General features: G+C 36.5%; 2 protein-coding genes and 1 non-coding gene across 8 annotated transcripts; 1 reads left to right on the top strand and 2 right to left on the bottom strand.

The window, feature by feature from the left end:
- Positions 1-8,961: 8,961 nt before the first annotated feature.
- lig (ubiquitin-associated protein-like lingerer) lies at positions 8,962-21,673 on the bottom strand. 6 transcript variants are annotated; one of them, XM_069135903.1, is made up of 16 exons: positions 21,525-21,610; positions 21,289-21,447; positions 19,631-19,832; positions 18,788-19,154; positions 18,441-18,704; positions 17,843-18,036; positions 17,462-17,755; positions 17,033-17,350; positions 16,419-16,859; positions 16,021-16,245; positions 15,606-15,810; positions 15,305-15,510; positions 13,124-13,333; positions 12,911-13,033; positions 12,516-12,791; positions 8,962-12,433 (listed from the first exon to the last, which is right to left on the bottom strand). In XM_069135903.1, the coding sequence occupies exons 3-16, from the start codon at positions 19,763-19,765 to the stop codon at positions 12,182-12,184; spliced, it is 3,510 nt and encodes a 1,169-aa protein (XP_068992004.1). In that variant the 5' UTR covers positions 19,766-19,832; positions 21,289-21,447; positions 21,525-21,610; the 3' UTR covers positions 8,962-12,181. The 6 variants fall into 6 exon arrangements, with proteins under 6 accessions (XP_068992004.1, XP_046480958.1, XP_046480959.1 ...); XM_046625002.2 differs by lacking the exon at positions 21,289-21,447 and having other exon boundaries at positions 21,603-21,673; XM_046625003.2 differs by lacking the exon at positions 21,289-21,447 and having other exon boundaries at positions 12,516-12,788; positions 21,603-21,673.
- Positions 21,674-21,748: 75 nt separating this feature from the next.
- mRpS16 (mitochondrial ribosomal protein S16) lies at positions 21,749-23,087 on the top strand. Its single transcript, XM_046625008.2, has 2 exons — positions 21,749-22,478; positions 22,694-23,087. The coding sequence occupies exons 1-2, from the start codon at positions 22,350-22,352 to the stop codon at positions 23,000-23,002; spliced, it is 438 nt and encodes a 145-aa protein (XP_046480964.1). The 5' UTR covers positions 21,749-22,349; the 3' UTR covers positions 23,003-23,087.
- A 367-nt stretch (positions 23,088-23,454) lies between these two features.
- TRNAI-UAU (transfer RNA isoleucine (anticodon UAU)) lies at positions 23,455-23,546 on the bottom strand. Its single transcript is given in 2 exon segments — positions 23,455-23,490; positions 23,509-23,546. It is a non-coding gene; the product is annotated as a tRNA-Ile (tRNA).
- Positions 23,547-27,700: the final 4,154 nt, after the last annotated feature.

Genomic DNA, 27,700 nt, shown 5'->3' with positions numbered 1-27,700 from the left:
CGGAGAAGGGGTTCTCTCGAGCATTCTCTGATCACGATCCAATAAAAATATTCCCACCGTTAGGCAGCGGCTGACTTTAATACTATGGTAATTTTTAAGTTTTTCTAATACTTTCCCAAATATATTTCATTGTCGTGCAAACGACGTTTGAGAGCTGGCAATGAGTTTATTTCAGTTCTGCAGGTTGTCCGGCTCACCGTCGAGAATTATCTGAACATTTGTTTCAGTTTGAGAATTATTTCACCATCGTCGTCGTATTATCACCTTCTGCGACAATTTAGTGGAAAATTTAATCACAGATAAATTATACGGGTCGTCCATGATCGTTCATAAATTATAAAAATTCAACGTAATTAGTGTGAGAGAAATTTTCCTTCTGTACTTTAGCCACGACTGATTAGAACTGCAGTTTGGAAAATGCCCGAGGCACGCGACATCATTAAGAGATCAGTGTTATCGCCTAATCCATTTCGAACTTTAGTGTGTCACTCTCTGACGTAGAACTTGCATCTTTTTCACGCCACCCACACCCTGCAGACCTCGATCACCTTACATTTTACTGCTGGAGGAAAACGAGCCGCCCTGCTGACAAATTGGTTTAACTTTTACGTAAACGTATTGAAGCACGAGGTGCGTGCGTTGCCTCGTTTTTATCTATGAGGGGCTTCGGTGTCAATTATGCAACGGGAACATGTCATCACAGTCTAGTTCGTAAATATTGGATATTGCGTCATCCCATTTACAGGTACACTGACCTACAATCGAAGTACAAAGTAATAGTTTTAAGGTATCTACCTTTTGTCAATAATCAAGTCTCACGCAACTTGTATTATTTAGAAATTGGTAACGACAAAACCTTTCGTGTTATCTTTTTTCTACAATTAAATATAAGCTAAATACGGAGAGACCCGCGTGTCTTGCAAAAGAGGCCAAAACCTCATCCCAGTCAAGGCGGCGATTATCAAGAAGTAATGTACTATAATAAACTTTGCATGAGAATCTCTATTAATTTATGAGTAGTTGTATACGAAGCCTATACACATACATGTATACGCCTATAGGACTTCCTGAGAAAAGATCTGACAATGAACGAGGTTAAAAAGATGTGTGTTTATAAAATCCATAACGGCGTATGCATATTTTTGGGTGTCTTTTCAATCAGGTTATTGTATAGATTAATGCACAATTTAGTACATAACAATGAAGTCTCGACGAGCTCTTCGTGAGAGTCTGACTTCTTGAGAAACCGCGTTACTGAAGAATAGTGCGAACGATATTTAATGAGAAGAAATCACGAAGACGAAGATTACCATTTGCACGTAACTCCGCGGGGTCTATTGAACAAGTAGATTGTGTAACCGTAAAATTAGGAGGCTCAACCTTGGAGGCTGCAATAGCTACAGAGGTAAATGTATCTTTGAGCGGAACACTGACATGTTCTCTGATGGCCCGATATCACAACACTACGATATACGCTGTAAATGAAATCACTGTTCCAAGAAAGTTGTTTTATGCACGAACAAACCACCTGCCGATGCTCGTATGCCCGTGCGATTCCGATGTGTTAACAATTTCTATAAAGGTAAACAATTACTCATGTCAGACTGTTCACTGTAACGATCCGCTCGTACGTTCTTGATCCGATTCGGAAGGGAAGAGTTGGCTTGTAGATACATTACAGGCATATACCACGCAATTAGTCACGAAAGGCACGCAAGCACGCACAAAATGTTCAAATAATACGCGTTTACACCGTAATTATCAAACCTTAATTAAACAGTTCCAGCTGCTTATGAAATTTATACCATATGTAGTATTTATACCAAACACGTAGATGAAGAATTATAATGTAAAAATCGTACTATTATTTACAAACTGGTGTCGAAAGAAAACGTGTCAGCGATCTTAAGAAGCGAACTATTATATCAGAAGTACAGCTGATGTGCAAGTAATAGACATAATTAATTACAAGCTGTTGCGTACCACCTTGGGGATTGATAATTGCAGCTTTCAATTTACAAACCAATGCTTTTTACTTAACGCAACGCAACAAGTATAATATAAAATGATCAACGTATACGTAATATGTTGATCTATAAATTAATGCTGTACCTCTATGGACAAACGTTACGGGTATAAACATCAACGAATACGGTATGCATGCAACTATATATCATTCTGGAGCAGTATATATTCTCGAAGGGCATGTCGAATGAAATAAATGCAAAATATTATCATGGCCTAGGTATATTAGTAGGTACGTAATCAATTTGACATTGGTTAGGAATACCTAACAAGTAACTACAAACTATGGAACTGTTTTTGTTTTTTGATTTTTTTTTTTAAATAAGACAACGTTTTGTTCTTTCGTTCCTTCGATATGTTACACGAGGTTCGATATTTTTTTTTTTTTCTTACCTCTATTAACGTAAACACTTGAAACAAGACATTTGATTCTGTTTACCGGGATTTTAGACAGCTGATGAAGTCAGAAGTTGTCGAGATCGAGATAGTTCCAAGGAATGTCAACGCTACCTGACCTCGCACTTAACCATCACGCATCGTTGGTTACAACTTCTGCAATACAGGCGGAAACACGCGAGCATACATTCGTATACGTGCCTATGATTGAGTGTAATTAGCGTAACATTACAACAAGGGAGCATTATTGTGGGATAACAAGCTGCAGATATCATCAATAAATTGTGCATAAGGTGTAATAACTCCACAGGTGGGTAGACTTTCGCTAGAACGCCATGCATCAGTTTCATAATAACGTGATCGTTGCACCGCAATTTTGCACCGCAATTGAGCGGGTCAGTGACGACGCTTAGCAATCTTTATGAATACAATAATTATTACAAAATGGCTTGTGGATACACAATCACCGGCGAGATTTCTATCGGTTAATAATCGAAGAAGTCAAGGCTCAATGTGCTTATAAGCTAATAAATACAGGCAATTCCAACCGTTCTGCATTTTATTGTCCTTACCGTCGTTATTCCGCATAAATGTTAACGTTAACACGGCTCTTGATATTGCGAGAAAAATATTTTTCTTTGTCCAAAACAATAAACTTATGGATATAGGAATAAAGATTTATAATATTGTTTTATAGCGAGGGATCTAATATCAAATAAAAATGTTTCCAATAATATATAATTCAATCGTGGAACATAAATGCAAAATGGTTTACTGTTTTGAGCATTCTTAAGTCGTTGTTTGCGATAACAAATTTATTTTATAGTTATATATTTAACCAATTTGTCAAACTTGTCTCTCCCACCGTTCTGTCTCCTTCATCGTTCAACAAACATCCTTCGAACGGGCCCAAAGCACCGGGTGTTATCAAAATTATAATCGGTGACGGGATTAGTTGAGAACAGTTCAATAAGCCAATGACACAGGTATATATACAACCTTCGCAAATTCGCCGTAAGGCTGGCTGGCCGCAGACTCTCATTCTTATTACTTATGTGTACTCAATGCGCACACTATACGCGTGTAGGAAGAACTTCTCAAGTTCTGACGCCTACGGTTGCAGCGTTCACAAAATGACTTTCAAGGCTCTCCGTCTACCGTGTAGCTCCAAACCATTTCTGACAGCGAGATGGACATTCACACGAACAAAACGAAGCCGAAATTAATATTGAAATTAAATCACGTCATATGTATAGATTGAAGGGTCGTTATCTGATCTCCAGCCCCGGGCTGAGTTCTACGCACACCAAAAATCTACGTACGTTATCGAAAACAAAAATGTGATTTGTCTACGCAAACACGTGCGTGTATGCTTGCCTTCTCGTATTGTGTAAAATGTGATAATTAAACGAGCATGCGATATGAGATATGATCTAAAGACTGGATTTCCATATGTCAGATTCTTGGAAATGACTAATGAAACGGAAACATTCAATTGCTTTACGTGTGTCAATGACAACACCTCGATACATTAAATTGTTGCGCTTATTGCGAAAATTGAGAAATAACTGTATCGGTTGATACATTTTATGCGCGTTGCATATTAATTTCTAGAAAATATTACGTGTTATGATTAGCGCGCCGATGCAGCGATATCCGGTTGGCGGTCAGCGATTTTTAGTCCCCATTTATAACGTTGAGGAGAAGGACATGCATACAGAGATACATGAAATATATGAAATAACTAGCTTTTACCAGTCCCAGTGTACCACTCTCAATAGTAGAAATTCTACCCTTGTCGAGAATAAAACAAACAAATATTCATATGCAATATTAAGATTTATTCGACATAACCATTGGACCCTGAGGATCGAAACGATTGTAAAGAGTCCGATCGGACACGGATAAATTTCTGCGTCCAATACTACTTCCATTTTTTTTTTTTGGCGTCCAATAATGTTGGTGTCCTACCGAATGATGTCCAAGCGGCCTTTCCATGATTTATTGAGCGCGCAAAAAGCGCCTGCATTGACGCAACCGAACATTCACGATAAACTTGCGCGCAGTGAAAATAGACCGGAAATTTGAACAAATTATCATCGAATGCGATAGAAAATTTTTATAGCATATACGGGGATTGGTTAATTCGTAATTAGACACTTTTTTTCCAAACACATTCAAACCTTCGTCAGTAAAAATCTTAATATATTATTCACGTCGAACGCATAAGACATGTACGTTATACTACCGGTAATCCCCGAGGCAATTTCCAGCTTGCGAGCCGCAAGAGACAGGAACGAATCTGGGTCATGGCTCAGGGTAACTCGCCAAACGATCAATTCAATTTTATTTTCAACTTATCACTCGATTTTTACTTTTATTTTTGTCTTGTTGGTATGGGTTTTTTTTTTTTTTTACTCATTTATTTATGTTTGCATTTTACTTTTTACTTCTTGCTTTTTTAATATCCTCGTACCGTCTTGACCTTGTTCAGTATCATGCGATGGTCAATTTTTTTAAAAACTTTGTCACCTTACCCGACAACCTTAACTTCAATTTCCTGTTTTCGCACCGCTATCCATCTTAGTTTGCGCTATCCATGAGATGAGAGAAAAGAGTACTCGTAAGCTAATAGTTCCGATATCAATTAGTTAGATACGGAGTTGGTGATGAAGATTGACTGGACTTTTTGATACAACAGATTATGAGGGTAGAAAATCGCCCTCGAGTAAAAAAAAGTCGGATCTTAACGCGGTGTTTTAGCGTTTTTCACTGATTGCACTCAATGCATACTGAGTACAATTTCCCCAGTTTCGAACCAATAACAAAAGCGAAATCGAGCTGAAAATAAATTGAACTATTCAGCCTAGAATATTTCGGATGCCGAAAATCACCCTCTAGTTTTAAGAAATTCGTTTCTCAATGAGTTTTTACCGGGTTTCGAAAATTGAGCGACACTGCTTTCGTTGAGTCAGTCCTTAAGGCCCGAAGTAAGGCCCTGGGGTGATCCGCCGCGATGACCATGACCATATTACAGGCCAGAGGCCCAATACTCGGTATAACAATACCAATACCAGTCATCGCACCTTTTACGTCAAGCACCGCGCACACAACAACGAAAGTACATGTATGCCTATCTCCTTAAAGTAGATAATGATTCGATTCTATGTCCTAAGGATAGATCCACGACTTTAGACTGTGATGTATGTGACGTATACAGAACAGCTGCTTATCGGTAGAATCCGCGATCGAGGTTAACTTGTAATACCGATATAATCTTTAAAATGTTATAAGATCAACTGTTTAATTATTACAGCATAACGTATGCAAATTATCATATAAACACAAACACACACACCTTGATAAATACACAAAGTTTACGTATATAATCTGAATACATATAAATATAAGCTAAAGTTAGTAACATCTATGCATCCAGTCATTTGAGATTAATTATTAGGAAACGTGTAAGATACATGTATGACGAAATTCAGCATCGATTCTACATGTGATTATTTAAATTTCACATTATTTAAATGCCAGGAAGACGTAGCCATGCATGTAAAAATCTGGTAAAAACCTCGAGCAGGATCGATGCCCCTCGGTAAACTGTTTCCCCACAGAATGTGACAAAATTTATATGCGAATTGGCTGTTTTTAATATTTACCAACTGCCGCCCGATACCGAGTCGATTCGGTACTTTCTTTTCGCGACCTTGGTGCATCTGATTATAATTTTTATCTTCCGGTTATGACTCGTTATTAATTTATGGCTACGATAAGGAATGGAAAAAGAAGGAAAATAGTGTCAAACTTGAGTTTCCCTCTAGAGAAAACTGATGCTAATAGCGACTTGGCGAGCTTTCCCGATCATCAAATACCCACAATCGTTCCAACCCGCAAAGTAAAGAGCTTTTATTAAATACGGGAACAATCTAAGGCGGTTTGCACGGCGCAAAACTTGGACATAATTACGCTTGGCTCTTATTGTTAGTAAAAACTGTAAATTCAAACTCTGTACTTCGATCACGAATCAGAGAAACCTAAATCCGTGTAAAAACCGCCAATAGATTATCGGTATCAAAGTCGGAAGCCAATTACCATTTGCGTAATTAATTTTCTGAACGGTTTTTAAAACTCTTTGACAAACGAGTGCGATTTCACGGTGGGATGAGGGTGTTGTTTGAGGCTTGATGCTCAGAAAATAAATTCACACAAAACTTAATGCAGCCTGTGAATCTTCTACTTCGCAACTATGCAGCTAATATTAAGAAAAAAATACGCCAAAGAGCGAGCTTTACCATTAAACACGAAATTGTACTCTTCAGTAATCCACGTAGAAGATCATCTGAAAATTAATGACGCCTAAAAGTCCACGAACGTCGCATTGATATTCTTGACTGCTTATACGTATATTTTTTCTCATTAAATTTCCGCACTTTTTTAGACGTCATTAAGTCAGTTCCAGATGATTTTGTGCTACTTGGAAAGTTATTCTCTGCCTCTGGATGGCGTTTTGCGATGTGCCGGGTTCCCGTGATTAAAAATATACTCGTGTACGTACCATTACGGGTAAAATGGGTTTTGCCAAAAGAATGGTTTATGCAGACGAATGCTATTCTCACCGGACTTTGTAGACGGTTCAAGAGTGGAAGGGATGTAACAGTGCCAGATCCGTTTCGATATGAATTGGAAGGGGCGGTCGGCGGCATAATAATATAATAATATACTGGGTCAGGGATCTTAGCTTTGCTCGAGGGACATCGCCGCGGGGCATCCCCCATCCCTCCTTGGAGCCAACTTTACCAGAGATCCTTAACCGCGGTATAAAATCTTGGGAGTAATGCAATTGTAAGATCAGAAATTTTTTCAGGAAAAACCACGAGCGTTTCTACCTACAAATGAAATCACAAGGGGGTTCGATGAATTACTATAAAACTACGCGGATCACTTTTCATTTCGAGCGAGGCTTATATTAAAAAGGAAAACTTGACGGAGGACCGCTACGTGCAAAGTGTATTCGGCGGTATTCCAGACAAATCCCGCAAGTTTGAAAGTTAATGTACACACACACACACACACGTTGTATTCACTTTGTAAAGTATATGTATAGGAATACACACATAGATCGTTCATTGCCAAAATAATGACGTAATTTTAGTTATGTATATTAAAAAAAAACTTGAGCGCAAGGACCTGAAACAGACTGAAACTTCGGCCCACTTATGACGCGCAGAAACAACAATCCGCTATTTGAAATTATAATATGAACTAATCGCCGCGCTCGGCATATGTAGGTCGCATATACCAGTCGACGTAGTTACGCACATACATACATACACGCGAGTTTATCAAGAGCGAGTTATACAATTTACTCCCTATTATTAAGTTGTTCGACCAAAAAACCGTTGATGATAATTTAGTTTTGTCATCCCACTTTTTCTTTCACCCAGAACGATAGATTAGGATATGACACAAATCCTTCTAGATCTACGTTGGTTTATTTTGTATTTTATATAAGTGGGCTTTTTTATTTTTCTACCTTATCATATATTTTCAATTATCATGTATTATTGCTATACGTTCATTTCAAGCTACACTTGATTTATGTAAATACGAATGAATAATCAGCTAGAGGTAACACGAAATGGTGTATTTTTTTCTCTTCTCTTGTCTCTCATTTTTTTCTTTCTTTTTTTTTTGTTGTTCGTTAATTTATGTATAATAACTAGTTCAACTCATTAGCTGAATAATTATTACTGTAACAAGTAATTTGTAACATTATCTATGTCTAATCCATATAATGACGTTCCTATTCAAATGATGATTAAAATTTTTATGATATATACATAAAATATAAAGTATAATCGAAATCAGTACATTAAAAAGAATTTCATTGAGCAGTCGGCTGGACGGATGGATAATGTATATGTATATAATATAACGATACGCGTTTAATGAAAACCCAACCGATTTCAGGTATATGGTAGTTTTAATACATTTATTCTTAGATATCCATATTTATACACAGTAGTAGCTATTATTAATAATTATAGTATGTAGTTAGCAGTAGTGGCGCAATGCATTTTGCATTTTCGATCATCATATCCAGTTTAACGTTTGACAAAAATACAAAAATTATCAAGGTATAATAATTATTATGAGAACGAACGCTTTTTACTCTTGCCTCTTCTTGTCATATCATTTGTTTTCCCGTTACTCTGTCGTTTATTTTATTTTTATTTTATTTTATTTTTTTTGAAATTTTAATTTCTCATTAATTTCTTTTCTTTCTTTTCTCGTACGTTTACACTTAATATACTTCGTCCTAAGATCATCGTCATCACCATATTTATATACGACGAATGAAAATAAACTTAAATATCCTAAAATCAAAATATAAGGTGTGTCTGTCATCTTCTCGGGTACTTTTTAGTACACGGTCTGTATTGGATCCCCAGCGATTTCTGCAACTGCTTGCTTCTCTCTACCTCTACCTACCGCACGCTATTAATTTGCCACTCTCACTTTCTACCTATCGTTCTTTCACGCTCTGCGTGTGTATTTTATATGTATAGGTACAGGTATCCAAGTCACGTTCATTTTCTTATCTGCCGTACTTGCGGTCTGCGTAGTATATATTTATGTATGTATACATGAATACGAAAAATTACTTACAATGATTTTTATTTACTTTGTATCAATGATGTTTCGTTACTTTGAATCATTAGATATACATGTATACATATGTATATATATGTATGTGTGTGTGTGTATATATATGTTTTGTAAACGTTGAACATCATTTGAAGAGAATTTTCGGGCAGGGATTTGCGATTTAACGTGGGACAGAAAAAACACAAAGAATTGGAAAAAAAAAAACACCCAATCGACATTACGCGAGTACGTCCGAATTTTGTAGCACCCATGATAGATTTTCAGTCTATGTATATTTATATATGTGTAATGTTAAAATTATTTCTTGTATTCCTGTCTCTGCAAGAAATGACATTTCCTTTGATCGATTTTAGATGAAAATTAATATTATGACTCTATAAACAAAAGGAAAAAAATAGAAACAGAAAAAAAGAAAAGAAAAGTAATGTTTTTAGAATTTTAGAAACCACAGTATGTATTGCAATAGTACAAGATGATTTTTATTCAACTATAGTACAACGACGCTAAGATTAAATAAAACGTTTACTCGTCCGTTTCAAAGCTAGTTATATACGTTTCATGATGAAAAAAAGAGAAAAGTTAATGGTTCAATAAACGGAAAAATATCCGGTGACTTGACCGAGAATCGTTAAAGAATTTAAGAGCGTATGAAAAAAAGAATAGTAACACTTTTTTAATTTGACAAACAAACGTGGTTCACGTTTTTCAATGAGAGGACATCGCTTAAACTATGGATCATACTCAATTACATACATATACAGTGGCATTCGTATAGCAATAAGAATCCGATGTCGTAATGTATGTATGCATGTATGTATGTACACACCAAATCATTATCCCCAACAGATCTACAAGATATGTCCCTTATTTGTGCATAAATTTGATGTTTAATTTTATTGTTGTTTTTTTGTTGCTAGGGTAAGTCTAAATGTTTGGTCAAGTGACTCGTGATAAAGGGACCGATAATGAATACAATAGACCAGCTGTGTTGTAGATTCAATAGAACGTAAACGTAAGAACAGAAAAAAATCGAATAAAATACATAACAAGAAATATGATTGTTTGTTTAAATTAAATATGTGCATGTAAAGTAATTATGTAGAAATTTGCTGCTTGGGCAAAATAAATGTTCACCATCCTCTACCGTTTTGTATCTTCAATTTTTTCTCATGATTAAATACACACAATCATAATCTACAGTAACAATACCTTATTAGCAATTTTACTCAGACCATATTTGGTTATTGCGTTTTAAAAACACTTTAATCAGGCGTCTTAATAGCCAACTAGAATTATCAAGATAAATTGAGAAATTCTAAGAATCGGATAACTTTAGAGTATATCTACTTTTGCTTGCAGCATAATGCTGGTAAAAATGAAAAATAGTTCTGAAGAACGTTGCACTGAGAATGACGCAAATAATAATTTTATATAATATTCGACAAGTATACTTCGAATACTGATGATTAAATGAGGAATTAACGGGAAAAGAAAACTGACGTTAGTGGTGATGAAATTGTGAAATCCTAGGCGAAATGATATTTGTAAACATTTGTTTCGTTTCATTGGGTGCATCAAATTATAGAATTCAGCCTTGATTGCTTAAGAATGCGAGTTAACGGTTAAGACAGTAAAGTGCGTAGGTCAGTTTTATTGATTTTATATTATCACCTTTGGCTCTGAACGCAAAAAAATTGCCAATTGCACTAGTTTATGAAGTCAGATATTTTTATTAAATTAGTATTTTAAAAATGTTTTTCTCATTTTGTCAAAAGCGATTTGAAAACCCATTGAACCAAATTCATGTTGTAAATTACATAAGATCTATAACTTTATAAGTAACACCTTCACAACCGCGTACGAGGATGTTGGGTTGAACTTATCGGGAATTCTAAGAAATCATAAGGGGCAGTGACCATGTCATTGCCATTTAGTGACTTGTTGAAAAATCGTGGTGTCGTAACGCCGAATGGAAGAACTAAACAATTGTCCTGATATATATATATATATACTATACTATACATACATGCATATATATATATATATATATATATATATATATATATATATATATATATATATATATATATATGTATGTATATATATATATATATATATATATATATATCATACTAATATGGTGAGTTATCGTTATGTTTGTTTATCGATCTTTAGTATCATTCGTAACACGTTTTACAGACGGTAATCTCTAATAATATTTATACAGCTTATGTCTTATAAAATCTTTATATATATTCAAGTTCACTCCAAGAAAAGAGAAGTATATTATTTTATTCGCCTACTATCTCCCTGTTTTTCTCTTCGGTAGCGTTTATAATATTAAGTGAAAAATTGTGTATTCGTGTTAAAATTTGTATGCATACATATATAAACATTTCCTAATTATCGATATGAAAAAATCATGGGGATTTGTAGAAAACAAGCTGTGATTTTTAGGAGTTTTATAATTTTCTTTCAATTTTCCTTTTACTTAAATTGATTATTTACTTAGTTATAAATGCAGTTTGTTTTTATAATATTTAAGTGAATACGACGTGTGTGTACGTATGTTTACATATATATATATATATATATATTTTTTTTTCAACAGATGTACGAATTTTTGATCTTCACTAAGTTTATATGATAATATATCTCAGCGTACCTGAAATGTTCAAACACAGGTTCTTGATTTTAGGACGTTTCATAGCCTACAGCACTTGATATATATTTATACATCTTACTTTGTAATTATGTATAAAAAAATTCGTCTATAAATTAACTCTCACTAATGAGACAAAACGAATTGTCTAATTCTTCCATTCCTTGGAAAGTTTTTATATTTTTATTTTATTATGTTTGTTTTTTTATCCCCCAATTCATATAATTCGTTCGAGTTTTTATTTTCCAAGTCTTATTACAATCCAGTTATTTAATCGTCTATATCCTGTATATATAAAATCTGGTCTAGACCTGGTTTTTTTTCCTTTCATGTAGATCGTTAAAGCTTATCTAAATCTGTGACGACGTGAATTGAACAATCTTTCCTTTTTTATGCTAACTGTATTACGTCTGATTAAGGTTAGTTACCACCAGCCCAGTAGCTTGGACTGTAACCTCCTGGCTTAGCTTGAGCCTTGTTCTGGGAACTTGCATTAGAACGCTGTCCCGTGGTACTGCCACTATCTTGATGTAAGGGCTGATGCAGCTGATGTGGCATTGTGGGAATAAACAAATGCGGAGCTCCGTAACCACCTGGTAAAGCGGCACTCTGACTTCCAGCTAACCCAAATGGGGGGGGAGTGGCCGAATGGAACGTCTGCTTATCATATGACTGAAAAAACAAACAACTTATTCTCCTAACGCCTTAAAACAAGGTACGGTTCGTGAATTATCATCTTTCCACGTAGACTTACGTTAACCTTGTTCAGTGCAACATGACTCTTTCCATACATCGTTGCACTGATTTCAGTTGCGGAAGATCCTCCGGAGTTGTTATTTCCAGTGGACGTCCCAGTCTTGCCAGTCTGTGTACCTGTATAACCGGTGCTGGCACCTTTATACTCGCCAGCTGGTCCAGCGCTTGCCAAAGCATCATAACTAGCGCCACCACCGTAACCAGACCCATAGCTACCTGGTTTTGCACTATATGCGCCGCTATTTGTGCCTGCATTTCCAGCTGCAGCAATCTGCTACAATCGAGGAAAATCGTATGTTAAAAATGCACAAAACGCTATTCTATCAGAGGTATTTAGGTAATTATATCGCAAGAATGATAAAAACCCATACAAAACGAGTTCACAACACTCACTGGGTAAATGGCGGGCGTTCCATATTGAAAACTTCCAGGCATCATGCCACCACCGTATGCAAAATATGCGTATCCAGGTGGTAACGTTGGGTTCATCATCGGTTGCTGATGCTGCGTAGCAGTCTTGAAATGTAAATATTCAAGTTCAGTACCAGAAGAGTGAAGAAGTGATAACTGAATACATAATTCGGTTAGAGTATGATGAAAACTTACCTGTTGAGACATAGTTGAGGGAACTGGCGACGCGTTGCTATCATTTCTGGCAAACCTGGCGTCACTAATACTGGTATAGGCCCCTTGTACGCCCTGAACACCCTGAACACCTTGGACACCAGTCAAGGCGTCCCCGCGCCCTCCTCCAAGACTCGTTGCTGGACCAGTCGTCTGATAGCCCAGAGCCGCGTCATAGTAACCAGTAGTGGGCTGCACGTTAGTCAGGGAGGCCAAACACAAAACTACATGCATACACTGTGTACTCCAGATACAAGGAGACTAACTAAAACTAGGGTTTATGCCAACTAAATTAGGACCAATGATGATGTCTAGCCATCGTTCTACTAATAGTTTGGGCTCTACTGGATGGATAAGTACTATTTGACAGTTGAGCCATGCCATGGTTCTGCCAAAGAATAGGGTCGATAAATTGGCATTGCATCGAAGAATTAAAATTCAAAGTAATTAATCATAGGCTTAAAAATTGAACACTGGAATTAAGTAAAAAATTAATGAATCAATCGCCAGGCAGTGGTTTGAAATGAAATGAAATGAAATGAAATGAAATGAAACACATTGGCTTGAAGTTAATGTGGAAAAAAATTGCTTCTTAAACTGTACAAAACTGTAAAATTTAAGATTAAAAAATATTGCCATCGATTTATTTCGAAATTGATGGTTCACCTAGATATACAAAGATCAGATTACTTGAAAAAATATTCACAATTTAAGCATAGCGGTACTACAAAATGACAATACTGATCAAATTAATGGGCAATGGAATATAAACAAAAATTCAATCTACCATCGATTAATTATTTTTTTCACCTCGCCCAGTGCATATCAATCATACGGTGTCATTTGTTGGTTGCTGGATACATTATCCTTGAACAAGTGAGACCTTCTTTCTGCATTTATGTTCAGCAACCAATAAATCACCCTGTATATTGATGATACAGTTTTTCAATTCACTCTTTATAATACCGCAGGTTCGAGATTAAATATTTGATTATCATTACTTAAGTCAGCCCCCAGAAACTAGAATAATAAACTTCGTGATGCCACATTAAGATATATACCAAATAATTTTTACCAAATAAAAATACGAGCGAGCAACTACCAAGCACCAAGTTAATAGTAATTATTGTCATTCTTCAATAATTTTAATAAGTATAATCATTATCCGTAATTTATCTAGTATTGAATAAACCCTCAGTTCTTAATAGAAAGCAGTAGGTACAAAAATTATAACATTCAGCAATTGCAACATTAAAAGCAATGGTTTTTGTCCTTCTGGCACATCTCTAAAGTAAAAATAGTCGCAAGTTTCATAGAACAATCATTCGTATTAAGGGGTTTTGAGCACAATACCTGTTATACTGTTTTTTATTCTACACGCATTGACATAGATTCAATAAATACTAGAAGTATCTATGCGAAGCTGTGAATTCAGCACTTTGAATGAAATTCCAACATTGCAAGCGTGCTGTAAATCCTTGTATTATAAACTGTCTAGCATTATTCCAAAACAAATAAGTATCACGGGGCAACTTAATTCCTTTTCCAAATGATCGTACGATACCAAACCTTCCGATATTCGACGAGAGACCAGTGATATTTGAATGACAGAAACTTTTATTCCGCACCAATTATATACTTCCTAGCGTTTCTATGTAGTTTTACATGTGAAATGCTCAAACTTGTAATTTAATATGCACGATGAGTGGAGTATTTTTAATATATTGGCATGTAAATCATGAGATTCTGTATTATATTTATGTAAGTCACTAATTTACCAAACATTCATGATAGGTATTATTCTCTGATTTCGTAATGTTGACACTGTACTCAAAACCCCGTAAAGTATTTAGGTGAATTACTATAAGAAATAATCGGATCAAGCAAATCTGAATTACGAAATTTCAACTTTTGAAGATCGAAGTCAAGGATCACAGTCTCGCATAGACACCGCGAATATTAATAGTAAGATAATAGACATATAATCGATTGTAGGTTTAGATAAATTATTTGAAGTATGTAAAAACCATTAACGAGAGTGTCAAAATGGTATGGATATAGAAATGACAATATCGGGACAGGTTGACAACTAAGAAAAATAGAGAAAAAGTACAATTTGCCTGTATACTAAAAAGAAGGTAGAAATTTGCATTCAACACTGACCATATGTGGTATTCTCTGCTGCATGAGCTGCAAATCTTCGTAGCTGTACATTGGCTGCTGGAACGCTGCATACGGAACACCTTGGCCCATGATATACTGATGACTGAGAATTGGTGCCATGCTTCCAGCAGCACTACCACCCGTCATGCTGCCAGCCCCACTGCCACTGCCAGTCACGACTCCACTTGACGTGCTCTTTGGTACAGCTGTCACAAAATTCCATTCGATTTCGCATTATTGGAAAACTAAATCTTACTCGAGGTCTGAACCAATTTGCGTAAATCAGGTGTGGCAAAGTTACCATTTGAACTAGTTGCTTTTGCTTGCGAACTATTTGCTGTAGTCGGAAGACCCAGAGCTGGTGCACTTGTCGTGGCGAGTGAATTACTGGACGTTGTCGCACTGCCATCGTATTGCGAATCCTTATTTGTACCACTGTTGAGCTTATGATTGTGAGCCCCGGTCTGTGGTTGGGTACCATAACTACTATACGCACTGGCGTAAACCTATTAACAGCAAGGACAGAAATAAAAGTAAACTTGCACAACGGCATGTCAAAATCTTTTCAAATTTTGGATGATTTTTCAACTGGAACAATAACTAAATCGTCATTTATGAGCATTAGTTCTCACGAATTAATTGCAATGAAAGAAAAGGATATGAATTATGCTTGCAATTGCATAAAGTAATATTTTAGATGTTTTAGCGACAATTACCGATTGTGTTGCACTTTGATAGCCGCTAGATGCTTGAGTCATTGGTGACGTAAAGTTAGCTCCAGAATTTTGATAAGCCTGTGGGGTAGATTGGAATGAAGAGGAGCCTTGATAGCCGGTTGCTTGGTAACCTGAGTTACTGTTAGCCGCAGTATTAGTGGCTACAGATTGCGACTGATACTGAGACGTTGTTGCAGGTACGTAACCACTTGCTGGCTGAAATACCTAAAGTAAAAAAAAAAAAACAGAAAACATCGTTACATTACTAGGCACGCCTGGAAAAATATTACGACAGATGAATGCAGGAATGTGAATTAAAATAGAAAAAGAAATTCAACAAATTCCAAATTCACAGCAATAAAACCACTCTAAATCTACCCGAGTATTAATATAGTTACCTGATTAGTTGTATTTTGGCTATAGGTCGATGCCGCAGATGCGACAGCAGCTGGGGAAGTTTGATTGAAAGTGGAGGCATTATTTTGGGAATAAGAGGATGACGTGTTGTAACCAGAGACCTGGGTGACTGCTGCTGTAGCTGAGTAACTGCTACTGTTACTAGCAGATTGTGCAGGGAATGATGATTGGGTCGATTGCGTACTAGTTGAGTATGCATTGTAGCTGTTTGGTGTCGCATTGGAAGGCTGATAAGCTGTCTTCTGAGACTGATAGGCAGCAGTTGTTCCATATCCAGGTGTGTTCCCTGGAGATACCTGGGAGGAGAAGTCCTGCTTGGTAATATCCAGAGAAGGAGCACTATTGCCACTACGAGCGACAAAACCGCTTTGCGAACTTAGAGAGTGGTCACTAGACACTGGCAAGCTATCATTGCTTGACAACTGAAATCAGGGACAGGGAAACAAGGTTACAACAGGTCACAGGGAAGTTATCAAAGCAGCAAATTAGCTCTCTCTCTCTCTTTTGCTGAGGATGCATGCGCAATACATGTAAATCTGACATGGTTAATTTGGAAAAACATACATTAAACTGTTTGTTACATGTATACACTCACCATTTGCGATGTAGCGTTATACTGATTAGTATTTGTCTGGCTCGTCTCGATATCCAGAGTATTTGGAGCATTTGAAGGGTTGGTGACATTTGTCAATGGAGTTACGTCTATCCCAGGCGTGGCTGAATTCGCAGCATTGTATTTCTCGTTCGCAGAGCCTTCCAAAGATCCGGCATCGGTTCCAAAGTCCAATGCTCCAAACTGCACGTCGAGAAATCCAATACCACTGTTCACAGCATCGCCAGGCATCTCAACTGCGGTGGCCGGGATCTTTGAAGGAGGAGGTACTCGGGGTCGCTGCTTTGGTTGCCTCTGGGGCTGGAAAACACAAACAAATTGATCAAGAATTGATAAATATGCGCAAATAAATTTTTCGATTGTTCATTAAAACGCAATGTTGTCAATTACTGAATAGATCATAAATTTTACCTGACTGTTCATCGTTGATGAGAACGCGCCTTGATTGGCTGCCTTCAAGTTTTCACTTGTTTGTTGAGTCAGCTGTGTAAAATATTGACTCTGGGCAGCTGTAAGAACTCCTCCAGTCGAGACGTGAGGTTGTTGAGGTAGTTGCATAGTTGGCATATTCAACATCGACTGCGTCTGCTGCTGTTGCTGAGAGACCATGGATTGTTGCTGTTGCTGAGAGACCATGGATTGTTGCTGCTGCTGTAACTGCTGCTGATGTTGCTGGATAGGAGTATCTGACAACTTGGGCATTTCCTGATAAAAAATTCCCCATTAATAAATGAAACCTACAGCAGCGGATTCCATATTAAAAGATAGTTTCCTAAAGTTTGTGTCTCTTACATCTTGTTGCAATGGGGACAGTTTAACAGATTGAGTTGACTGTAGAGGTTGAACTTCTTGGTGCTTAGGATCTTCTGCGCCAGGCGTAGCTTCAGCCAAACCACCACTTGGAGTAAAAACTTTTGTATCTGCTAGAGAGCCGGTATATTCTTCGTTATCCCAATCTTCAGTGGGTTCGAGATTATTCCAGGCATCTATGTGCATGAAAACTTATTCTTACTACGCAGTCTTCAGTTAAAGTGACGTGAAAAATTCCAAATATTTCTCAACGCTAAGGGCATAGTTTTCGAAGACACGTTTTTTGATAATCACTTATAGTAGATGGAAGTTGAGAAAGTTTCAATTAAATGATACTGATACTTTATTTTGTTTCAATGAATAAGAATCGTTCCAAAAAATTTAAGGAATTGTCAAGAAAAATGTAAAATTCCAGTATATTTCTGAAAGATTTTTCAACGAAGTAATAAATTCAAGAATATAACCAGATTTTCACAGAATGTTGGACACTTACAGGGCTAAAATTTTCTTATGGTTGATTAAGGCTTCATTGATTCATATTGAAATTGCTAAATATATGATATTTTAAATAAAATCTTACCCATCTTGGGCTCCTGAACTGTTTGTTGCTGTTCTTCACTGCCAGTCCAAGTGTCAATTGGTCGACTAAAGCTGTGCCCTGTTGCACCTGAGCCATTATCACCTCGATTGGCAAAAGTACGGGGTCCAAGACCCCTGCCACCTCCTCGACCACCTCGCCCTGACCGACCAGGTGCACCTCTGCCACGTCTGTTTCCGCTATACCCACCCTCACGGCTACCATCTTCCATGTTTCGTTCATTCTCTTTATTTTCTCGTCCACGCCCTGTGCAAGCAAGAAAATCATTAATGATTAAACAATTTAATGGTATTCTCATTTGTCAATTTGAAATAATGGGTAATTCTTACAGCCACGATTGTCATGGTTTGCTCCGCGTCCTCGCAAACGTGGAGGCCCACCGCCCCGTTGGTTACGTCTCTCTTCCCAATCCCCACCATCGTCCTGACCACCTGATTGATCAGCATTCTGCTTTGAGCCTCCCGGTTGGCGGGTCTTCTTCTTTTTTACTTCCCATTCCTGCGTGACACCCTCAAGCAGATTATTCACGGCACTATCTAAGTCGCCGTCACAATCATGCAAAGCTAGCACCACTTCGTCCTCAGAACGGCGCGTCATGTCCATGACTTGCTTTATGCGCTCTTTTAGAGTCGGATCCTCCCCACCAGCCATCCGAGTGTCAATGATTTGTGCGTGTCGCATCTGGTCCGTATTAGGCTGCAACAAGAAAATTTAAATAAAACGCCATTTGAAAACTGGGTTTAGACAATTTTCAAAATCATTGTGCAAACTCAATACATAAAAGAGTAGTTGAAGCTGTTAGCGATTTGAGCAATTCATCCTGTGCAACGAGTAATAAACTTTACAGGAGATAAGGACTGCAGTTAACGGTGAAATATTTTTTTTCAGAAGAACATATTCACCAAGTTATATTATAATTATAACTCATCTATAGACGTGTGCATATTGCGCATCGATCTATGATTATGTACCTGAAATTCCGATCAATAATTTGGATTGAAAACTCAAGTTGCTGCTAACACTACGATTCAGCAACTATCTGCTGAATAGTAAATGTTACCTAGGTAGCTATTTAACATTAGGAAATAGTGAAAATATGATTGAAAGTTATTACTGAAACTCATGTTTCACTAATGTTTCATAAGAATATATATGATATTTATTCCATGTACCTGTGCTTTGTCGTGTTTAGCTGTGTCTGTGGACTTAGAGTAATGATGGTCAGACTTGCTGTGTTGCTGTGATGACTTGTTCTTATTGGCACCTCTCCCGCCGGAGGGCACCGACGATTTGTTGCTTGCACTCATTGCCAACTAAAACCTCGTTCACCTATGTCACTCACCTATCACACTATGTACAGTCACTATTTACAATCTGAAACCACAAGAACATAATTTATATTAATGAAAGGCGATGTAATACATATCTAATGTTTCCTTAACATTAATCAAAATTTAATTACACAAATCAATTTCATTATTGCAAATAAATTGAAACTTGTAGTTCAATGTCGTCCTGGAATTTAAAAAAAAATGCTGATTCAAAATACTGGACATCCGATGGCTGGAAAATTTAGAATTTTGGGTTATTTGGATAAAAAATTTCCTTATTACAAAAGTAAAAACTTGTATCGTAATTCATTTATTCTCCCTTTTGATCAATTTCATCCACACTTAGCACCACATTTCAATTATGAACTAACGACAATATATTTGAACAGATATTTAGATATTCAAATTCTGAGCTAGAAACCCAAAAATTGTTTCCAACTAACTATGGTGAAGAAAATTAGTTAAAGGAAATTGGAGAGCACAAGAAAAATGTATCGCTAAAAAATTTCAGGCTCAAATTTTGTTAGACTGAAATGATATGGTGCAGATTTATTATATGTCATGATAGTATTGAGGCATTGATACGTGTACTATTTCACCAAAAATTATTAGTCTGTACCAAAATTCTACAAGCAGTGTTTACAGATGTGTGTGGTTTAATTTTGTTTGAAAATTCAAACTTTTCTGATACGGTTTTATGGAAGTCTCAAGAGCTCCCTGCGAAATCGAAACCTCTGAGATTTTCACGTTCCTCAGGTTGTTAAGACACCTTGCAAATGAACGACTGGTTACGTTAATGATGCTTTGTTATCTCGTTCCGCTAATTATAATGTTATGATTCAGAGGTATTTCCTGCGTAAAAAGAACCCTACAACACGTCTGACGAGCAGTAATGTCTGGTGTTTAAAATTTATCGATAATATCATAACGCCTATGTAAAGGCGTTGAAAGATAGCAAACATGCTCACATTACTGCAAGTGTGACGTGCCATGTTTACATTGCTAATAATTCAGCTATTGAGAGACGATATTCTAAATCTTAAGACCCACCGACACACTGGTTGATCTGTATACATGTCAAGCTCAGACTTGACGATTTATCTAGAAACGAAATATGAAACGGTATAGTTATAGCAAATTCGATTGGTTGTTTTACCTCAATGAATGAAGTATATCTAAAAAGATGGAAGTTGAGAGTGTATAGATTACTGTGTCCAGATAGAGGCGGTTGACTCTACGGCTACAACGAAGCTGAGTATCCTGGGAGGTTTAAAAGTACGAAACGCACGATGAACTGAAATGCGTTTATCAAGTGTCTTGAAATGTGAAATTCAAGTCTATAGGTGTTAATAATTTTCATGGAAAATGGTGAAGTGAAAAACGAGATTTTTTGACGTGTGGCAACGCTGGGGCGATCCCCGGATGCACACAAAAGAAACTTGCACGATTTACTGTTGTTGGTACGGGGGTTGGAAAAAAATGTTTAAAAAAATCGATACCATCGTGTAGAAAGGGCCCTCGGAAGGATCCGTTACGATATACGTGCCGAATTGATAGAAATAAGTGGCAATTTTATCCAACCATGTGGACGAGAGACGCCATTTCCCAGACAAGGCTTGTCAACCCATCATCTTGCTCGACCATCAATACCCGAAGACCTGATGAAAAAACCGTCGAAAAAAGGGGAGAAATACACCCGTGAAATGCACAACTTTCACGTTTCTACGTTCCCTACCTTTATAATATCACAAATTGTCTTAATTCTCGTAGGCGGCGGGCGAATATCACGAAAAAACAACGATTTTTACCGTACCTGGTTAGTGCGCTCAAAACGCAGCTCGGTCACGTGACCCCAGGCTCCCCCCTTCAAAGCTCATTAACCCCCCGGCGACGCGACCGTCGAAACATCGATGCGCGCGCCGCGTGGCGGCGTCAACGGCAACAACAGGTAACAATTTGCAAATTCGAAATTCAATATTTTCGAACCGTTTCAAAATTCTGCGATTGCTAGGCAATATATCCAAATCGTCGTAACTGCCGTTATATTTTCTATTAATCGTGGGCATGCCTGAATCGCGGTGACAAATATCGACGGACACCGGTATGCATATATTTTTTAAAACGATGGAATTTCAACAATTCTTTGGTAATTAGCAGTAATGCTACAACGAAACATAGGAATTCCACTGCACTGAAAAGTCGACGGAAATCGTAAAATTCCATGGACAAAAAAAAAATCGGAAAACGCTCGAAAAAGCATAGACGTATCGATGCCCGAACTTTTGTTCGCGGCTACGGAGGAAGTTTTTTATACAATACAAGCTTTAAATTCTTACGACGAAATTCTTACGGCATTTGAAATTACGTAATTGCGGATATTGCCGGCGTTTAGATTCGATACACGTTACGCAACGTTTGTTTGGCTTGAACTAGGTATCTTAAGTTTGAACTTAACCTCTTTGCGGATCAAACATCACCTCGCGCGAGGTTAGAGAGGATACGTCAGGTTACGTTGGATAGTTGATAGAGTTTTTACAAACCTGCAAATAACAGCATCAAAATGCCGAAGATGCCATGGCACCCCGCTTCCGGAACTGGAATAGTAACTGCTGAGAATGCAAAAAAAGTTATCAGACTCGCACGATACGGCTGTACAAACAGACCTTTCTTCCACATCGTTGTTATGGAGGTGAGAACGATGTTTGATAGGTTAACCTGATTATTAAGGAGTTTATAAATCTTTGCACAATATCCATCGCTTCGTCATACCAAAAGGTCAAGGCTCGTTTCATCGGCGGGCTGATGAATTTTGGTGAAAAAACTTTGTACTTTTCATTCGACAAATTCTTAATCTTCACCTGTCTCTTGTCTCGCACCCAATAATTTTAACATTACTATTTACAGTCCTTCAAAGAGGTCCGTGCGCCGCCGATCGAGCAAGTGGGAACTTTCGACGAGGTTGTAAATGAAAGGAATGAAAAATTGGTCTCCCTCAACTTTGAAAGGATACAATACTGGATTGCTAACGGCGCCCAAATGTCAAAACCTGTGGCAGAATTACTTGGCCTTAGCGGATTCTTCCCGATTCACCCGAGATCCTATATGTTGGCTTGGAGAAACAGGCAAGCTGCAGATGCCGAGGCCGCAGCTGCTGCTGCTGCTGCTGCTACTGCTGAATCTGCGAAGCAAGAAACAGAGGCAAAAGATTCTTAATAGATTAATTTTAACATTACATTATAGGTACTTTATATTCTGTAGATGATAAAAATTGTGCTAATAAACATGTACATGAATGAAATATTTGTCTACAGAATCCTAGATATTGTTACCATAATCCTGATTTAGTTTTAACATTAATCGTGTACCTTTAATTGTTTCTTCGGATTTTTATCAAAGAAAGGAGATGCGAATGCTACATCCATTTTACTGGCCTCACAGTGCATTATCTTTGTTATTATCTTTGCTATTATCACCCCTCATTATTCATTATTGTACTGAAAAATCCTGCCGACTGAAACATAAAATCAAATTATACAAAGATCTCAATTGTTAATTAACCAAAGATTAGCAAATAATTCAATTCGCTCAAGAATATCACTTCGTTGGCGTAAATGAGAGGGTAAGGTGTAACAAAAAAAAAAAAAAATGAAATTAAACAAAAATAATTCCCCAGGTGAGGCTCGAACTCACAACCCCGGCATTGCTCACGAACACTGTCTTATAAGTACCGTGCGCTAACCAATTGCGCCACTGGGGATTGTGCGTGTTAACTATTTACCAAATGAGTTAACTCAATGACAGTGATTTGATGATAAAGACGAATGTACTTTAGGTATAAATTGAACTCATACACGCAAACTCATTTCGAACGATCCGAAATATATCGCGGCACGTGAGTCGGTAATATAACTGCGGTATATAACATGCCATGAATATCTATATATGTATCAGTCTATTCACATGAGAGGTGTGTACATAGTTATAGTAAATGTGTTCTAAAGTCTGAAATGTAAAATATGTAGTAAAACTATAATACACGTGAAAAAAGTGAATAAATTCAAATAATATTCGCGCGAGTCGCGGACGTTCGATTATCGATTTGAATGTTCTTTCATAAATGATGACTAAACGGTTATTGAACCACGTATCACAATTTAAAGTATTATGAATACAGAAAGAATTTTCGATTACAAATCATTGCACCACATTGTTTTACACCTGAGGATTTGTACTGATAATAATTGTTCACCGGTTGTTTTCATTTTTTATTTTAACTAATAATAACTGCTGGATAATATTTGGTTTATTTAATGGTAATAAATTAAATTAAACAAATGGTTTCATTTAAAATTTAAACGGCATATTGCTTTTAACATTTTAAATACTCTAAATGTAACCATTTACATTTACCCATTTAAATTATGTTTTAGAATGCATTTTTCGTTTTTTCATTTTAAACGGATCTATCGAAACATTTTTTATCCAGCAGTGGTAATAACGTTTTCGAAAAGAAATAATGAACTTGACCGAGTTACGATTACGACTATGTACCATGATTTTAATGCTAAAAAGACATGTCAACGTGTCCTATATATTGGGAATGAATCAACCATTAATAATTTCGTAATCATCTGCGCCCTCGATGAAAGTTCAACATTGGATTGAAACGGCATCACTCTTACCAGTATAAAGCGGAAGATCGCCCTTGTGTAAAATAAGCGATATGATATAATATTTATAACAGGACGCAGTTGTTTCATGTGTGTAAAATATATACTGGAATAAAGCAGAGAGAGAGAGAGAGAAAGGAAAGTGTATACCTATGTTGAAAACTCCAAACAAGGGCATAACGGCACTGTATAAACTTATATTCTCGTAGCTATAATGTAGTGTCTATATGACGAAAGATTATTATAAAAATTTCGTCCGATTCCAGACTATAAGCGACAGTCTCACCCTCCTGGTCGCGCCGTTATTCGTACCTATTTAAATGAATGAAACCGTATATTATGTGCTGAAATTCAATATAGTGATAAATATCTGCACGTACTTTCAGTTACATATTCGGTGATTCAAATTTCCCATCTCGTACGTCTGGATTTTGACGATCGGAACCATCAACGAATGATAACGGTTCTCGTTCTCTCGAAGAAGGGGAAGAATTTACGACCGATGTACAGTGAAGATTGATGACCCTCGCGGCTTCGATGAAACGGCATACTAATTAATATAGTTTTGTAATATCTATAAGTAACGTTTAATCATTCGTTGTACAAAACTATTCGAACGTCACCATGCGTATCAGACGGAAAGGAATAGAATTTGGAGGTCAGTAGCATTTTTGATCGAATTTATACTTATCTGTGAACTGTATTCGTTCCTCATTGTAAAAACGCGAGATATACCAATTCCCGCAAAATTGGTGCCCTTCCTATAAACTGATTACACAGCTACAGGCATTGACAGAATAATTCCTTATAATTGTATATTATATTATATTATAATTACGCCTAGTGACGACTATACGCGCTAGTGACATTTACAAACCTGTGGATCGTGTGGAGTACACTTTTTTACTTCTGGCCGAAAATTTGGTATGCAGAGTTCAAAGTAACGGTACATCGGATACGAACTACTTGAGTCTAAAAACGGAATGAACTTGATATTATATTACCACGGAATTGTTACAAAATAATTATTATAGGATGTTGAAAATAGAAGAGCAAAGTTAGGCTCGACCTTTTTTTTCCTCGTACAATTATCTAGTGGCAGTACTTCTCTTTTATAAACGATGCTCAGTCTAACTTTTTTTCTAATATTAAATTATGTAGTACTTGGAAATAGCCTTGAATCATCAGCAGAATTTTACATACTACAGAACAATGCAGGGTTGATTAAAACCGGATGACTCATTTTTGTATTAATTAGTAATAAACCCTCACATGTTACATTTATTATTGTTGTTATAGATCAATGATATTTTCTGATGAATTATTTTCTCGTATCAGGCGGTTTTGAGTTACCGGGGTAGCAGAATTTCACTTTGTAAATTTTTTTTTTTTTTCAAACCAATGCCAAAGCATACGCAGTTTCCGCTGAAACAGAACTTTTAGAGTGCAGTGTTTTTTTTTTTTTAAACTACATACAGGTCGTTCATTTACAAGACGGTGGTAAGGAATTTAATATAATTCAAATAGTTTCGTGAAAGTGAAGTTACTTCGAGGACAGAGAACTTTTCAAAAGAATATATATATATAAATATTCTTTATTATCTAACTTTGTACATCGGCATCAAAAGCAAAGTAAAATTAGTGCCAAAAAAATTATATCGAATAAGAAACAAAAACGACAGTTTGCTAAAGTTTATTTTTACAAAATAGAGAAGTCCAGAAGGTCGTGCTGAAATTAACAATTACATACATACGCGCTGCTATCAACGTTTCTCGTAAAAATATAACTGCAGGTATCTTATAGTAATCGCGTTGAAGGACAGATTACGCGGTTGGACTTTTAGAACATTTTTAATTGCCCACTCGCATTTGCCTCGCGCTCAATTTTTGTTGCAGCGTGTGAATCCGGAGCGTGAGCAGCAGCTCATGCATGATCTCTGTTGAAAATACCACGCTTTACCGTTAGAAATGTCACTTTCGTTAGGATACTAATGAAAAGAGAGCGTTTTGTCGTATCATGTAAGGCGGCATTGAAATCCCCAAAGTTGGGTAGTGTCCTTGCCATAGATTCAAAAACGCGCGCGTCGATTTGATTTCAAAGTGCTAATAGTGCATGTGCAAAGTACATGCATCAAGTAGAAAGAATCTTTCTGCATAGTTTATACGAATAACTAACTACATAAGAATATTTTAAATATATTAGATGTATAATGTACCTGTATACATGTAGAATGATTCATCAAAACAAAATGAACCATTTTTTTTTCAGTGTGGCTAACTCATAAAACTGTTATTTGTGACGAAAAAAAAACATCCCCTACAAATTTGAACTTGATCGGATAAGATTTAGAGATACCACTTTCGAGTTTTCGTTTTTAAATTCAAATAACACGTCAAAAAATTCTTACCTTGACTCACCCTCGATTTCGCGTGAAAATATAAACGAAAATGATAAATATCAAGAGACCTGTTTTGTTGGCAGCAACGTTTAGTACAAAAAAGGTCTCTAGATATTTTATTCAGTTTTACACATTTTGATAATTATTGTGACATGAGACTGAAGAAATATAAAAATCTTATTTTTCATCTAAGTCAATATATTTTCACGCAAAATTGACAGTGAACTAAGGTGAGCATTTTTTTACGTATTATTACAATGTAAAAACGAAAACCCGAAAACAGGACCGCTTAATCTTATCCGATCGAGCTCAAATTTACAGGGTATTTTTTCGTCGTCATAAAAGAAGAAACAGTCTTATGCGGAACCCGCATTGTAAAAAAAAAATTATTTTTTTTCGGCGAACCACTCTAATACACATATTAGGTATAAATGACCGTGACGTTGTGAGAATGTTGAATTTTCGTTTATTTACTTTCTGAGCGTTAATTGCAATATGATAATTTATTTTGCCCGTATTCAAATTACGTGCCAACTGTATATAATACCGTGATCGAAAGGACAAAGTATCAAACGAATCAAAAACAATGTCTGTCTTTAAACTGAATATCATTTGCCATCATTACATATTTATATTATGATGCGAAGAAATAAAAATAAAAATAAATGGAAAAACAAATAACGGATTGACGTAAAGATAAAAAAAAAAGTAACGTAATCTATCAGCTTGACATTTTATTTTCTCTTTCTTTCCTCATGACGGAAATCATTAAAAATACATAATATCAAAATATCTGCACACGATGTATTTGAATTATCGAAGGTTGCCTTCTTCGCAGCACG

Source organism: Neodiprion pinetum, chromosome 5 (genome assembly GCF_021155775.2).
Source record: "Neodiprion pinetum isolate iyNeoPine1 chromosome 5, iyNeoPine1.2, whole genome shotgun sequence".
In the NCBI taxonomy this organism is placed as follows: domain Eukaryota; kingdom Metazoa; phylum Arthropoda; class Insecta; order Hymenoptera; family Diprionidae; genus Neodiprion; species Neodiprion pinetum.
This window is presented reverse-complemented; position numbering and strand designations above follow the sequence as displayed.